Genomic DNA, 17,475 nt, shown 5'->3' on the forward strand with positions numbered 1-17,475 from the left:
ATCGGCAGATATCCAAATTTCTGATATCAGAATCGGTATCGGACATTAAAAAGTGGTATCGTGCCATCTCTAGTCTTTAGGCACTTTATTACTAGCAGCTTGTCACATAAACACATAATCTGTTCCCATTTGTTTATTTCTTTGAATCTATGAAAAGTGCCAATGATAACACAGTTCAACAGGTTTAGCATGTTTTGCACCAACAAGGAGATTTCAGACGAGCTATTGGTTGATAACTTAGCGTATGTCGGCTTGGTAAATATGTCAAATGCACTGGACATCTGGAGGAACAGCTTAACTATCTGCAGAAAATGATCAGTAAGTCATTAAAAATGGTGGTGGAGGGGGTGGGGGCATCCAAAGACCTAAAACAGGACCTGAGCGATGCATTTGGCACTTCAGTTGATACGTCTACTGTTTGCTGAAGCCTCATCAGAAATGGTCTCAGTGGAAGGGTGGCTGTCAAGAAGTTATTCCTAAGGAAGGGAAAGGGGGAGAGAACACTAAGGTACATCAATTACACAAGAACTGGACTGAAAACGCATGGCAACAGATCTGATGGAGCGATGAATCCAAATTTGGAGGTTTTGGTCAAATTGTTGTTAGGGGTGCTCAATGTAGTCTCAATATTATATAACAGTTTTTCAAGGAAATTTGCAACAGCGATATTTTTGCTCACACATATAATAAAAACAAAACAAAACCCAGAACTTTTTTTTAATGGTGATTGCAGTTCATAGTATGCTGACATTTGGGAGTCCTTATATTGATACTATCATAAGCATAAATATTAGCATGAATCCGTAGTAATAGTCTACAGACATCTGTAAAACACGGTGGAGGCTATGGCATGGTTTGGGTCTGTGTGTGATTGGCAATGACTTGTTTTTCAGCATGACAGTGATCCCGAACACAATGCTAATGCAGTAAAAGCATACCTGGATAGAAAAACGCACAATGGAAAACTATCAGTCATGGACTGACCCCTCCAGAGTCTATCTCAACATCTCTCAAGCAACGCGGGATCATCTTGACAGAGATCTAATTAAAAGGCACTCAAAGAAAAGCTTGAATGCACTTCTAGAAGCCTGGAAGACTATTGCTGAAGATAACTTGAAGAAATCATGCAAGAGTTGCCCAGGAGGGTTCAGGCTATGTTGACGAATAAAGGTTGTAATGCCAAACACTGTCTTTAATTTTCTAAGCAAAATGGAAAGAAATGAGGGGTGGGTCAAGTCATTTGCACAGCGCTGTATATGCAAGAGTCAATAGTGTTGATATTTACACTTTAAGTCTGAGTGCCAAAAGTTCTGCACTGTAGGTTTGCACAACAGTAAAAGAACAAACATCCCCCTCCCCCCTCCCTTCCAGCAGCAAAATCCATCATTAACCATCTGTTCAGTTATTTCTCACTAATCCTTACAATAACTCACTAAGTGCACTACTTCCTGGCAGATATTTTTGGAGCTATTAAATTCTGATGGCGCTGAAGGAAAATATCAAATATCCCACTTACTGGCGGAGTGCATTTTATACCATTCAACCTCTTGTTCTTAACCAGTTGAGGAAACCGAATACAGCACAACCTGATTACTTGCATGCACGTAAAAGCACAGAAAGGGTTTCTGTCTATTGGATGACTTAAGACAGCAGAATGACATTTAGATTAAGGATATTGATAAGGGATTTAACAAATTAAGCAGAATTGCTACCACAGAGAACAGAAAATGGCGTGACGAATCATGCTTCTCCATCTGGCAGTCTAGTGGATGAGTGAGTTTGGTGGTTGCCAGGAAAACGGTACCGTATTTTTCAGACCATAAGGCGCACCGGATTGTAAGGTGCATTAAGCAAAACAAAACAGTCAGATAAGTCAAACTTTACTCAACTCATTCGTCTTGCTTCCTCCACTTCCGTACTATTGATTCATTAGTGTTGACTTCTCTTGCAGCTGCTCTATTCCCATGTTGTTGCAGTATATTAATGACTAACCTCGTATTGTGAATTATCTCAGTTGTTCTCCTGACTGAGGTTTGGTCCGTTTACAGCATCCTGCCATGCGATTTAATTTGTCCCTAACCATCGGGAACCCTCACCTTAACTTTTATCGAGCGGAAAAAAGTTAGCGTTCATCCTCCAGCTTCACTGTGCTAATGTTATGCTAACATAGCTGTGTCGCTAGCGATCACGTAACACATCATTATATACCAGCTAGCCCAACTTCAGTAGCTCTACAAACGTCACTGCTGTTTAGTTTTCTGTCTTCATTTATGTTGGAAGTGATAGCAGAGCTGTACATTTGAATTTGTTTCAGAAATCTCTCAGTCAGAACATGCTATATCATGCTTAGGTAACTAGCGAAACTAGCGAGCTAACTTCCGCTAGCTTCCTGCTAACTTCTACTCCGTTAAATGTAATAAATTCTGTTTTCATGGATGCCCGGATGTTAAACTTAAAATCGGTTCAAGGCTAGTAAGCACAACCAGAATTAATACATAAGGCGCATCGGATTATAAGGCGCACTGTGGGTTTTTGAGAAAATTAAAGAATGTTAAGTGCGCTTTATAGCCCGAATAATACGGTACTTGTCTGACTGCTTTGTGTCAAATGTATAGTTTGGCGGACGGGGGCATTATGGCGTGGGAATGTTTTTCACCCCCTTTACTTCCAGTAAAAGGAACTCTTGATGTTTTGCATACCAAGAAATTAGGCAGCATATCAGTTTTTTAGACCCTTCATTTCAGTCGAGTCTCAGAAACTTAGGTGTTATATTTGTGAGTTCAATGCCTCTTGAGAAAAACTCTAAACAACTTGTCCGGAACTGTTTTTATCATCTAAGAAACATTTCTAAACTCAGACTACTGGTGTCAAAGGCAGAAGTTGAGATGATTCGTGCTTTTATCTCTTCTCGTTTGGATTATTGTAACGGTCTTTTTACGTGTCTCAACAAATCAGCTCTGGATCGCCTTCAGTCTGTACAGAATGCAGCGGCAAGACTTTTAACTGGTACAAACAAGAGGTCACACATTACTCCAGTTTTGGCTTCTCTTCATTGGTTGCCTGTAAATTTTAGGGTTCATTTTAAAATTTTAGTTGTAACTTTTAGAGCTCTGCACGGTGAAGCTCCCCAGTATATCTTTGACCTGTTGAAACCTCATGCTTCATCCCGAGCACTTAGGTCTTCAGGTCAGAGGCTACTGGTGGTCCCACGTACTAGGTTTAAAACACGTGGGGATCGGGCTTTTTAGGCACCAAGGCTGTGGAACTCTCTGCCGTTGTCTTTACGCTGTCTAGACTCTACTGACTCCTTTAAAAAGCAGCTGAAGACATTTTTATACAAACGGGCTTTTAATTAATTTTAACTTGTATGTCTGATCTTATTGTAAAGCACTTTGTGAATTTTATCTGTGAAATGTGCTATATAAATAAATTTTACTTACTTAAGACATTTTGGACAATTTCATGCTCCCAACTTTGGAACATTTGGGGATGGGTCCTTCCTGTTCCTACATGACTGCATCGCAGTGCACAAAGCAAGGTCGATAAAGAATTAAATGAGCGGTGTGGAAGTGTGAGTGTGGAAGAACTTGACTGATCTGCACAAAAACCTGAACTCGACCCAAAAGAACACCTTTGGGATGAATTAGAGCAGAGACTGTGAGCCAGGCCCTATTGTCCAACATCAGTGTCTGACCTCACAGCTTTTATTCTGGAAGAATGGTCAAATAAGCACACTGTAGCATATGTATGGCAGACCCGACCACATATTCGCATTTTTCAGCGCACTTTATTACAGTTGTCGTTTTCACACTCGCTTCTAATAGAGACGCTGGCTTCTGGTAAAAACGAGGCGGGTCCAGACCACATGCTGGCCTCTGGCCCCAGCCGAGCAGCTCTGTCCCTGGCGCCAGCCTCCGGCTCTGGGTGAGCACGCTGTCTCCCACATGCTGTCCACGCTGTCCATCGGCTCAGGCCGAGAAGATGCATGAGCAGGTGGTGTAAGTGGAGGTTGCTCATCCGCCTTCCTCCGTGGAACAGGTGCAGGCGCTCCCACCCAAGAAGTGGGTACGGGTGCAGAGGTAGGCACGAACTCGGCCACCATTTGGGTCAGAACCTCCCCTGGCTGGCCCGGTCGCGGTTCCGCCATGCCCCAACCCTGGGTTTTTCACCACTGTAACATATCAACAGCTTCAACAAGAAGCTGTCATAGCTATAAATGGTGGGCAGATGACATATTAAAACCTGTCAATTAAGAATGGGTTTTCACTCAAGTTCATATGGGAGTGAAGACAGATGACAAAATACTTTTGGGAATATAGTATATGTATATAATTGCATTAGATGTTCTTGAGTGCAGTGTTCAGCCAGTGATAAATACTGACGACAAATGGACACAGCAGCTACTGATACTGCACAGTCCTTTCATAACATGGACATTTTTTTTAAAGCATTTTGATGTAATAGAAAATGAAGGAAAGCAAAAACATTTCCTTTCCCTTCCTTCATGAGCTCAGTCCATGCAAGTGTTATGAGGATTAACGTTTTCAGTATGATACTGCAGAAATGTTACTGATAGAAATGGTGTGTAGTTAAACCTTCTGAAACTGTTAATTCTTTTACTGCGGCTCTTTCTACTTTTCTTTTCTTCCATTGCGATAATTTTCTAAACTTATCCACAAAATGTTACACACTTCACATGCAACAGCTTGGCACCAACCATGAGCTACTCACCTTTTCAACCTCAGTGTAACTGGGCAAAATCATTAATGACATTTCAGATAATTGCTGTGCTTTTATTTATTCTTATTTAACCCTTTAAAACCGGTCAGAGCGGGCACGCTCTGTTTTGCGTAACTATTTTTAAATCCCGGTAGCACTGCAACCACGTAAGCTAGCGCAATAATTGTTTTTGCATATGAAACCGGAGGAGTTGTACTTACATCTTATGCCATCAGCTTGTCCTCGGTCACAGTTTCCTTCCACATATAGTTTTGCAAAAACTGTATAAAAAGCACTTGCAGCAACAAAAACATAATATTCCAGAAAAACGCTTTGCCGATCCGATCAGCTGTTTGTAACACTTCCTACGTCCATCAGCATGAACTATCGCATGTCCGCCATGACCTGCCCGAAACCGGAAGTGACGTCATTTTGCAGAAATGTAGTTTTTTACCATCAGGGCCTCATGAGCCTATACTGGTGTTTTTAAAAGTTATGTTTGACTTTATGACTTTCTGTGTCGTTTCTGGGATGCTTAGGACTCATATTGCACTGCTGGAAATAGTTTATTTTGATGCAGATGCTGCTTTTTTGCAAATTTGCATTATAATATTTATTTTTGTTTTTCCTGCAGTTTATAAAAAATGGTGTATTTTAAAAACTATGAAGACACTCAAAATAAATTTCCTGTGGTGGGAAACTATTTTGTGCAACTTTTTTGTATTTACAGTTTTGAGGGATAAGCCTCTTAAATTTCTCTAACTAGAAATATATGTTAAAAAAACAAACTATTTTACTTTTTTTTTTTGTAGTTTATTGTACATTTTTGCAATTTATGTAATTACTATGCACTTAATGCAGACATATTATTAAAATCTGGGCTGTAATGGTTGTATTGATGTATAGCAACTTGAAATGCTCCCAAAAATGGCTCCACAGCATGTAAAAAAATAATATAAGCTCTGGCGGACTTGGTTCTATGGTAGGTCTTAAAGGGTTAAGAGTAATATGTGTGGTCTGAACACTCACTGACATTGTGGCTGATATGATCCCATTGAAAGGTGATTTGTAGTTTTTGCCATATGCATAATGTCATTTATAAATCTGTATTTTATCAACAATGTCCACCTGAAGTCATTCCTCTGAATGTATATTGGCTTTCTTGAAAGATCTGTGGGGTCCTGGGGTAGCTTACTGCCATGGACGCTGCCTCCCGAGCCACAGCGAGTGAGGCAGGGAATCTTGTATCCATGTTGCCTTACATACATACTTCCCACTCTAATCTAGTGGTTATTCTGTCATGTTTCAAGTCCACATTAAGAGAAATGCAATGAGATCTTTTAGTAATAGCAAGTTTGTGATTGAAGCTGTTATTATTCCAGGTTTATATGATGTTAATGTTTTGTTTTTGGGTTTGTTTGTTTTTTTGTTCACACAGAGACTGCCAGTCCTGACCGGCTATGGAGTGGTGTTGGCTTCAGACTGGATGACAGGGTCTACGAGGAGGACAGGGTCACAACGTTTCTGTAGCAGCAGCAGCAGCAGGCTTTTCCTAGATGTACACTGAGCGGGATTGACAGCCTGCACAGCCGACCTCTTTCTCCTCTTCTCTGTTGTGATACACTTTCCCTTCCCTTTCTGCCCTTCTTTTTGCACTTCCTCTCTCCCACTTCTTTTCCTTTTGTTTTCCCATATAATTTCCTTTGCCTTCTGTTAGACTCGACGTCATTGAGTTTTAGTGACCTTTGGTCTGCTTTAAGCTGGTTTCACTATGAGCTGGCTGAGCAGGTTAAACCCTCGGGCTTCTGGGAGTCGGTCGAGCCGGAGTGCCGCCCCTTCCAGCCCCTGCACTGCAGACCCAGAGACCTGTCTCATGGTGTTTGAAAACCACTGGAGACAGGTGAGCTTAAGACACACACACAGTTTTTTTTTCTGTTTCTTTTCTTTCCAAAGCTCTTGTTTCTTGTCTTTCCTTTATACTGGTATGTTTTTACCCCTCCCTAAAAGCTTGGACCCATCTCTTGATCAACAATCCATCTTAAAAAAGTAAAAGGCACATGTAACCCATGGAAGAATTACTAAAAGTTGGCAAACGCTGTCTTTAGCTCTCCGCTGCTTGAGCCGTGGCTGCATTGCAGGTCCCCAAATGACCCTGGGGCTGTTTTTGCCCGTCTACCTCTGGAGAGATACCAAAGTGGAGGCAATGCACCAGTTGCTCTTGCAAGATGAGCTTTGCAGTCAAAAATACTTTCTGCTTAACGCTTTACCAGATGACCCTGTGTTTATTATCAATTGTATTTAAATTCCAAATAAATAACCTTTAAAAGGACATTTTTTAAGTTAGTTAATAACCATGTTAAGTAATTGAGGCTAAACTATATTGGGGATTGAGATGATGATTTTTGCTATATTTGAGCAGCCTTACTGCTTACTGATCGACTTTTTGTGGCTTCAAAATAATAAATAATAAAAATTGCTTGATGTTCCTGCCCTGCCCACAGTGGTCTATATTGGTACTGATTTTTTTTTTTTTTTAAATTAAAAATGTTATCTTGATGTTACAGCATCAATGTTTGAACCAACACATAAAAGTTAATTTTGCACAAAGATTGTCCCATTTTCACAATTTGAGGCAAATTATTTTTCCTACCCAGAGTGAAAACTCAAGAAAAGCTGAACTCAAAATTAAACAATAATTTTGTCAGTCACAAAACAGAATCAAAGTTAAAAACTGCTTTTTAAAATTTTCTTCAGCGCCTAAGTAACGTTCTCTCTCTCACAGGTGAGTTAATTATAATAAATCCAATTTATTGTGATTGATCAAATTTTCTACTTTTAATCTTTTTTCTTTTTGGTGTGATTTGAAGGCTTTGTCTTTGTTCTAGTGAATGATTATGTGTTCACACACCTTCATTGTGTCAGTGAGAGAAGTAAACTCGCTGGCTGATGTCCAGTTACCTACTGAACGTTTATAGGTTACACAGGTCTGTCACTGCCCGACGGTTGAAACTAATCTGAGGCAACAAAAGATGTCTGAGAAATTATCTACTTTCTGTTTTTCCCAGGGATTGCAGGGCGTGTGCACTTTGCAAACCCGCTCCTTCTTTGGCGAGACTCACTAAAGCTATATACATGTCCGATCCTGTCAGGGAGTTTTTCTTTGAAAGGATCGGTTGTCATAATGGAGAAATGCATTTATATTCCACTGTAGAAGAAGCAGACACCAGCCATAAGTGGATATGTTGCAAATGCATTGCAACAGAGCCACAGAAGTGCACCTAAATGTAGTTCGTGATGTTATCCAGTATCTGCAGCTCTTATCTGTTCAACATGGGCCCAGATCTGCAAATTCATTCTTGCTGTAGTCATGCTGACCAATTAAACTTCTGCTTATCATTTTGCTCTCACACACTTTTGACCACATATTCTCACCGTGAAGCGCTGTACAAATACAGGCCGTTTTATATCTTACAAAATAACTGAGTTGTGTTGCACTGTTGTATTTTAACCTGTTTTTAGTATTTTCTGCCTGTATGCCTCGTTGTCAGTAATAGCCATGGCTGGAGATATTACGTTTAAGGGTTGCCCGTCTGTTTGTGCTAATGGACTCGATATCTCGGGAGGGCCTTAAGGGAATTTCTTCCTCTCGGACTAAAGGATGAACCAGTTACATGGAAGCAGAATTGCATGACTTGAGGAAACATTGTAATGTGGAATAACATTCAGTTCTATGTGTTGTGTTACATAAACAAATACCCACACGTGCCATTACAGTTCTAGTGTTTGTGCTTGTTTGGTCCTGTTAGCATGGACCTCAAACACTTTAAGCCCACTGGATAAAACAATGAAACTACAACACACTCCTTACTTCCTTATCTCAGATATCTTGGGTGTTGGAGCAGCATGAGACTTCATCCTCCAGCGATGACCTCACGGCAGTGAGAAACAACACCGACCAGATGTTATGTTTGTTGGCAGAGGAGCGTCCTGCTGAGAGCTCAGAGAGCGGCACCAGCGTGCCACCTATGGGGCCCATACTGGAGCTTGTGGTCACAGAGAATATCCTGGAGAGGCTGGTTCAGTGGCACCTTCGCCGTGGCTTGGACCCAGACAGCCAGGGTGCACTGCTCAAACTGTTTGAGATGCTTATCGGTCAGTCCCAGCAGCCCCTGCTCCAGCACACAGCCATTCTCCACCCCCTTCTTAGGCTCCTGGGAGCTTGTGCTGACCCAGAACTCGGCTGTCCTTCAGCTCTGGAGAACAGCCTGGTATTGTTGCTTAACCAGGTACTTACAAACCTACAGTCTTTTCCAGTGTGTGTATGCAGTCACTATAAACAAAATATATTTCACAGATAGTAGACATCCCACAAATGACACACAAGTTTTGTTTTATTTTTTGTGTTAAAATTGAATGGATGTGAGATGACTGAGAATTGAAGGCTGGAAAAATTGGCTGTTGTATTAAAAACCTTAGCTGAGCTGTGGCTCTTCATGAAAGCTGACAATTTGAATTATAGTAATTTTTCGTTTGCTGTTGGCTTCCTGGAGGTGACTCAGTCAGCATCGTCTGTGACCTCTGCCTCTCCTCAGGTGTTGGCGACAGGCCTCAGCGCTCTTTATTCCTCTCTGCCGAGGAAGATAGAAGTTATAGTAATTTTTCATTTGCTGTTGCTTCTGCTGCATTTACTGTTTGCATGCTGTTTGCTAGATTTTATTATCTTAAAATGTAATTTGATTGATATCTTTTTCATGCAGCAATTGATTGAGAAACCAACAAATGAGAGCATCACACGCTGTGGCGTTTTTCTCCCCCAAACAATAAAGTTAGCTGAATATAGTCCAGCTCAGGTTACTGATTGATCAGGAGACGTACCATTTAATTGCAGGGGTTCCACTTCAAAAGCCAGGTGAATGTGGTGCATAAATAAATAGTAATATAATTGATGGTGTTCCCTGAAATGTTTTTAACTCCCCAGAAAGGGGCACTGACCTGCTGTTTTCATATAAAAGGAAACCTTTGTAGTGATTAGTGATTCATTTCTGTGCTAAAGTTGGAATAATAACTAACTTCCAAAGTAGATTTTTCAACAGCGTTTCATGACTCTTGTGTCTTTTTTCCTCCATCAGATCTGTGTGTCAATGGCCCGACAGCCGGTGGTTCTAGAGATGTTGTTCTGGGCTGCACCAGCCCAGCAGGGCTCGACCAACCTGCTGATCTTTTCCCTGCTTGTGCCATTCATCCACCGAGATGGAGCCATTGGACAGCAGGCGCGAGATGCACTACTGCTGGTTATGGCGGCGTCAGCCAGTCACGAGGCTGTTGCGCGATACATCGCTGAGAACTCCTACTTTTGTCCGGTGAGTGAGGAGCTTTTGAGTCGCTCTTCATTCTCTCTTTTTTCAGTTTTACCATAATAATGCTAATTTGGCTTGTGATTGATAGAAGTATGGTCAAAGCCAGACTCAAATTAAAACCTCTGAGTCTAAAAACCGGATAGTATATGGTGAATATGACCCATTCTTTATTGATGTGATGGTTAAGGACAGATTATAAGAGTTGGATCTTGACTTAGTTTCCCTCACTGCTTCTAAGAAAGAGAGAAGTGTGTGTGCGGGCTGTCTAATTCTGATGCATTAGTGATGGTGTGCGATAATGGAAGGAGAAGGAGATGACTATGCACTCTGACAGACCATTCATCCTTATCTACATCCTATCAACTGTGTCTCAACTCGAGGCTTCCTATTTAAAAAAAACCAGAAACTCACCCAACATCACATGTTTGCAGTTTTTAGGAGAAACTTTATTGTTTAGTGATAAAGAAGTGGCTCAGGGGGTTGGGAAGCGTATCTGTAACCGGAAGGTCGCTGGTTCGATCCCCGGGCTCTCTGTCCTGGTCGTTGTGTCCTTGGGCAAGACACTTTACCCTACTGCCTACTGGTGTTATTATTATTATTATCATTATTATTATTATAAGACAGCTTAACCCTTTAAAGCCGGTCAGAGCGGGCACGCTCTGTTTTGTGTAACTATTTTTAAATCCCGGTAGCTCTGCAACCACGTGAGCTAGCGCAATAATTTTTTTGCATATGAAACCGGAGGAGTTGTACTTACATCTTATGCCATCAGCTTGTCCTCGGTCACAGTTTCCTTCCACATATAGCTTTGCAAAAACTGCATAAAAAGCACTTGCAGCAACAAAAACATAATATTCCAGAAACACGCTTTGCCGATCCGATCAGCTGTTTGTAACACTTCCTACATTGGATAAGACGTCAGCGTGAACTATTGCATGTCCGCCATGACCTGCCCGGAACCGGAAGTGAAGTCATTTTCGCGGAAATGTAGTTTTTTACCATCAAGGTCTCATGAGCCTATACTGGTGTTTTTAAAAGTTATCTTTGACTTTATGACTTTCTGTGTTGTTTCTGGGATGCTTAGGACTCATATTGCACTGCTGGAAATAGTTTATTTTGATGCATATGCTGCTTTTTTGCAAATTTGCATTATAATAATTTTCGTTTTTCCTGCAGTATATAAAAATTGGTGTATTTCAAAAATAAAACTATGAAGACACTCAAAATAAATTTCCTGTGGTGGGAAACTATTTTGTGCAACTTTTTTGTATTTACAGTTTTGAGAGATAAGCCTCTTAAATTTCTCTAACTAGAAATATATGTTAAAAAAACAAAAACGATTTTCAATTTTTTTTGTAGTTTATTGCACTTTTTTTGCAACTTATGTAATCACTATGCACTTAATGCAGACATATTATTAAAATTTGGGCTATAATGGTTGTATTGATGTATATCAACTTGAAATGCTCCCAAAAATGGCTCCACAGCATGTAAACATATAATATAAGCTCTGGCAGACTTGGTTCTATGGTAGGTCTTAAAGGGTTAAGAAAACTTGTGTGAAATGCGGTTTCCTTACTGGTGCAGTTCTCCCCCAGTGAGTTTAGAAGCGCCCTTTAGTAATAACTGTTTGTTCTTTAAGCAGGAGACCTAAAAGAAAGATGAAAACAAAGGAAGGATATTTTATCATTTTTGAACTGTGATTTTTTTTCCCCTTGTTTTTCTGTTTGGAAACACAATCATAACTTGAAGGTGGAAAGTTTATTCCGCTTTGAAGTAAAACCTGTCTGCCTTGTTTTTGTCATTTCTTTTAGCTGCCACTAGATGTAATTAAAGAGCCGTGTTATACTTAATGCAGTCTGAGGTGCATATTTAAAGCTGTTAGTTTAATTTGCTTAACCGTTCTGTGATGGGAACATGTGTCTGCATACATTTGAATGTATGAACAAGAATTGGTCAGGATCTGGTTTTAACTGAATCTGGTCCCAGAGCAATGTTTAAGCTTTCATACTGCATTATAAGAGCGAGTGTTGCCTGATGTCTGTATACAGCACTGTGGTCAGTAGTCCCCCGCCCCCCTCCCTCTCAGGTCTCTATACTCTGGTGCTAACTCAGCTATTTTCTGCTCATCTTCCTTCCAGCAGCTTCAGTCTGACCTAGTTACTGCTGAAAGACCCAGTGGAGGTGGCGTTAATGACCAATCGCTCCTCTCTGCCCGAGTCTGGCTATTTCCTGTCTGTGCATACTCACACGCATCATAATCAGCTTTGCTTTGACAGTTTTGGATCTAGTTCAACATTCTTAGACAACAGGAACAATTGTAGTCTTTCTCACTTTGTAAGCAGAGTACAGAGAACATCCCGTCTTTGCTCCGTCTGCCTTGGTGTCCGTGCACAGCTCTTTTTGAGGAAGTTTGCTTCATCTGTTTTGTCAGCCTAACGGGTTCAGGTTTCTCCATCCTATATGTGCACGGCAGCAGCAATAAATATCGGATTTTCATAAAAGTCATCAGCTGTTATTAAAAGGCTAAGATACATGAGGGGCTTTGAGCTAGACTGTGAATCCACTGTGTCTGCATGTGCTGGGAAGGCACTCGTTTAAACCTTTTTTTGGTAACAGTAGGACTCAGAGTACGGACCATCATGCTGCAATTATTTGAATTATGTTGAAAATATTTAAAAACTGCTCATTTAAGCAGTTGAGATTTGCAGCAGACGGTAATAATAGTCAGCACAGTCTTAATGGAAGGGGTTGGACGGGCTGTGACTTGGTGATATTTGTATAAAAATGCTGCTTATTTTCTCGATCATTAATTTGGTGTAGTTTGTAGCTCTTGTTTGTTACTTCCAAAAGTCAGAACTTTAAAAATAGACTCCTATTTGAGAGGTGCCACCTGCTGACTCCTAGAGGTGACTCAGTCAGTGACGTCCGTGACCTCTCTGCCTCTCCTCAGGTGTTGGCGACAGGCCTCAGCGCTCTTTATTCCTCTCTGCCGAGGAAGATAGAAGTCCGAGGAGATGACTGGCATGCCCTTCGGCGGGAGGACTGGATGGGCGTGTCGTCGCTCGTGCTCTTCATGAACTCGCTCGAGTTCTGCAACGCCGTGGTGCAGGTCGCCCATCCGCTGGTCCGCTCACAGCTTTTGGATTACCTTCACAACGGCTTCCTCGTACCTGTCATCGGCCCCGCCCTGCATAAGGTAGCAAAGGGGACTGTTTTTGTTAGAAAGACTGCAGTTTCTTTAACAGCCGAGTCAGGGAGGGGGGGTGAATAAATTCCCTTAATGTTGCTTTTAACTGTGCACACATAACTATTATCATATTGCATACTTTTAGCAGTTTTGAGACACCTTTAATTGTGTGTGTTTGCAGTCATCGGTGGACGAGATGATCGCCAGCACAGCCTACCTTGATCTTTTTCTGCGCAGTATAACGGAAACTTCCCTCCTCAAAACTTTCCTGCGCTTCATCCTGCTGCATCGCCATGACAATGACACCATCCTGGACACGCTGCTCACGCGCATTAGCAGCAATTCAAGGGTCCGTATATAAGTGTGTGTGTGTGTGCATATTTGTGAAGGAGCCCTGAGGCCCTCATTTGAACTCGACTGAGTGGGTGGTGAGTGGGTTGAAAGCAGAAACTGAGTAGGATACAGAATAAACATGGAAACTGAAAATCTTCATGTCTGCTGCAACAATTGAGGATTGTGTTACCAGTTATTTATAAGTGGTTAAATAAGCCTCAGCAAAATGTTTCAACATTATCTTAAATTCCCTCCAAATGCATAAATATCAGTCTTTTTGGAACAGCAGTGGTGTTAGGAAAAAATCTATTAATTCACCCGAAGTATGACGGAAACCATCCGGTTGAAAAAAGGGAAACGATGGTTACCCCCAAATAGGAGTTAAAAAGGAACAGTGTTAAAACATCAGCACCACTTCACTGCTGGCACGGCGTCGAATTTTGCTGTCCTGGAAAGCTCGTCACCCTCCAGCCCGATCACGTTGGCTGGAAGATGTTATGTTCTTTTTAAAAATGGAGAAAATAAAATTTAGACTCAGAGGAAATGTTAATAAGTTCTCACAGATGTGACAGCCTTTTATCATTTACTTTAACTCATTGAAAACACTTACAACAGATTAAACTTTTGTACCACAGGGTTCCCTTTTGTTATGGTTTTGGGAGGGAGTTGATTTTTTTTTTAATTATTATTTTTTTGTTTGTTTGTTTGTTTTTTTCTTTCTTTCTTTTTTCTGTTTTATTGTTATCATCCGAATCTTAATGGCCTAATTTGTTTTGATATATGTCTTTATATCAGTTGGTACTTGCTGTATTGGGCCTGATATGTCAAATTACATGTGCAAAACTTTATAAATAAAGAGGGTGGAAAACATCAGCACCGCTGGCTAAAATGACTGGTGTTCACTGCTAAGAAAATAGTAAATTTTGCTGTTATAGAATTTTATTGGAGTCTAACCAATATTAGCTACCAACTTATGGTATCAAAGGCTACGTTCACACTGCAGGCGAAAGTGCATCAAATCCGATTTTTCTGACCCTATGCGACCCATATCTGATCATGGTGTGACAGTGTGAACGGCACAAATCCGATATTTTCAAATCCGATCTGGGTCACTTTCGTATGTGGTGCTGAATCCGATACATATCCGATGTTTCAGAAAGCGACTGCTGTTTGAACGGTCAAGTCACATTAAATCTGTCTTTTACGTCACTGACACAAGACAGACGCCAATTATCAGCGCCGGAGAAGACATCGCGAACGCTTCCTGGACATCCAGTGTAGATGTCAGTGAAACTGTTGGGAAGACAACGTTGGAGAAACGTGAACATTTTATTTGTACTGTATAATCTGCAGATTCTGACAGAAATCTGCAACTATCCTTTGAAGCAGCGCTCCTCTAAAACAGCAATAAGGATCATTATTAGGTTATTTACATTATTATGTAAATAACAAAATAACTTAAAGCAAAAATTGGAAAACGTAAAGTCCGAAGTCTTTATATTAAGGCCATCAGTCAAACAATACTGTTTGCTCTGGGTCTAAACAGAGCGCGTTGTGTGTGACGTCTTCTTTTGCGCATGCGGCCGCTTTGAGCGTTCACACTAGAGCGCGTTTGCTGTTGCATTTTATTTGTAGTGTGAACGAGCAGACAAAAAAATCAGATTTGATCAAAAAATCTGAATTGAGCATTAAGACCTGCAGTGTGAACGTAGCCAAAATGTACATTTCAACCACGTTATGAGTGTTGATGTTGCGTAGTTTCTTTACCAAAGGGACACAAATACCAACTTTTCCAAGTGGAGCAAAAAAGCGTAGAAAGGTAATCCAAAAAAACAGAAAACCAATAATATCAACCGATATATCACATTTTTAAATTGCCAACAATTTTCATTGAGCTTAAAAATCCTATATCGTTTGGGTTCTGAAATTTAATCTGAGGCTTTTTTTGGAGGGGGGGGGAATTCAAAAAAATATTTTTTATAAATCATCAGTGTCCTACGTTTGTGTATGTCCTCCTCTAACCAGTTTCCTTCTGCTTGTTTTGCAGCTCTGCATGGTATCGTTAAGCCTCTTCAGGACTCTCCTGTCCTTGAATTGTGAAGACGTCATGCTACAGCTTGTACTCAGGTTTGTGCGCGCTTCGGAGCATTTTGCCAAATGTTATACTTCCAAAGGGCTTCTTCACACATCCAGTCATTTAGATTAAGTAAAGGTCATGACGCAAAGGCACCATCTGTCAGCAGTTACCACGAGACGATATAGACAAGGTTATTTTTGCCCATTTTTAAAAGATTTTATGAACTACCAACTACCAATGGGCCGTTTCTCCCATTTCCCATACTACTGTCAGAAGTTGCCAGTGACCCACCCATTAACACATTACCTGCAGGCTGTGATTAGGGCCTACTGTCTGTGTTTTAAGGTGGTTTGTCACAGCAAGATAAATATGGCAAATATGGAAATGTAGAATTAACCCTTTAAAGCCGGTCCGGGGCGGGCACGCTCCGTTTTGCGTAACTATTTTTAAATCCCGGTAGATCTGCAACCACGTGAGCTAGCGCAATAATTTTTTTTGCATATGAAACCGGAGGAGTTGTACTTACATCTTATGCCATCAGCTTGTCCTCGGTCACAGTTTCCTTCCACATACAGCTTTGCAAAAACTGCATAAAAAGCACTTGCAGCAACAAAAACATAATATTCCAGAAACACGCTTTGCCAATCCGATCAGCTGTTTGTAACACTTCCTACATTGGATAAGACGTCAGCGCGAACTATCGCATGTCCGCCATGACCTGCCCGAAACCGGAAGAGAAGTCATTTTTGCGGAAATGTAGTTTTTTTACCATCAGGGCCTCATGAGCCTATACTGGTGTTTTTAAAAGTTATCTTTGACTTTATGACTTTCTGTGTTGTTTCTGGGATGCTTAGGACTCATATTGCACTGCTGGAAATAGTTTATTTTGATGCATATGCTGCTTTTTTGCAAATTTGCATTATAATATTTATTTTCGTTTTTGCTGCAGTATATAAAAATTGGTGTATTTCAAAAATAAAACTATGAAGACACTCAAAATAAATTTCCTGTGGTGGGAAACTATTTTGTGCAACTTTTTTGTGTTTACAGTTTTGAGGGATAAGCCTCTTAAATTTCTCTAACTAGAAATATATGTTAAAAAAACAAAAACGATTTTCAATTTTTTTGTAGTTTATTGCACTTTTTTGCAATTTATGTAATTACTATGCACTTAATGCATACATATTATTAAAATTTGGGCTATAATGGTTGTATTGATGTATAGCAACTTGAAATGCTCCCAAAAATGGCTCCACAGCATGTAAACATATAATATAAGCTCTGGCGGACTTGGTTCTATGGTAGGTCTTAAAGGGTTAAAAATGACAACACAGTTTGTTAAGCTTCCTGTATGGTAACCTATATCCTGTGCATGTGGATTAACTTATCTAAAATTACTGAAGTTGCTTCTGTGTGTTCTCTCGCTCTCAGGTATCTCCTGCCATGTACTCACGTAATGCTGAGTCAGCGTCGTGCTATCAGGGAGACTGACTTATACGGAAAGTCAGCGGACAAGTTCCTGTCATTAATCCCAGAGTGCTGCCGGTTCAACGCAGCTGCCTCCTCTGAGAGAGATGAGGAAAATCCATTTTGGGGCAAAGGTGAGCCACACACTTGTGGAAAGTGAGCAGTTGACACTGATAGTTGTGGTTGTAAATGATATGAACTGCACTTGAAATATAATCTTTTGCTGAGTGGAATATACTGTACACAATAGTTGTGCAGCTACTCTAGTCACTTACTTTACTTAAGACCTTTAGTTGTAGAGCCAGAGTAAATTTGCATGGAAAGCTCTTGGT

The 17,475-nt window shown here is 40.7% G+C and overlaps 1 protein-coding gene across 2 annotated transcripts in view; it reads left to right on the forward strand.

The window, feature by feature from the left end:
• The window catches only part of fhip1b (FHF complex subunit HOOK interacting protein 1B), a 39,200-nt gene that overhangs the window by 5,088 nt on the left and 16,637 nt on the right, over positions 1 to 17,475 (forward strand). Inside the window, exons 2-8 of one of the 2 annotated variants that reach the window (XM_085135961.1) lie at positions 6,160 to 6,619; positions 8,601 to 9,005; positions 9,849 to 10,079; positions 13,030 to 13,275; positions 13,448 to 13,615; positions 15,647 to 15,726; positions 17,108 to 17,277. In XM_085135961.1, coding sequence (XP_084992087.1) covers positions 6,491 to 6,619; positions 8,601 to 9,005; positions 9,849 to 10,079; positions 13,030 to 13,275; positions 13,448 to 13,615; positions 15,647 to 15,726; positions 17,108 to 17,277 — 1,429 coding nt within the window. In that variant the 5' untranslated portion in view covers positions 6,160 to 6,490. Of the gene's footprint in view, positions 1 to 6,157; positions 6,620 to 8,600; positions 9,006 to 9,848; positions 10,080 to 13,029; positions 13,276 to 13,447; positions 13,616 to 15,646; positions 15,727 to 17,107; positions 17,278 to 17,475 lie in introns of both variants that reach the window. The other variant, XM_085135960.1, reaches the window with a different exon arrangement.

Source organism: Neolamprologus multifasciatus, chromosome 16, assembly GCF_963576455.1.
Source record: "Neolamprologus multifasciatus chromosome 16, fNeoMul1.2, whole genome shotgun sequence".
NCBI lineage: Eukaryota > Metazoa > Chordata > Actinopteri > Cichliformes > Cichlidae > Neolamprologus > Neolamprologus multifasciatus.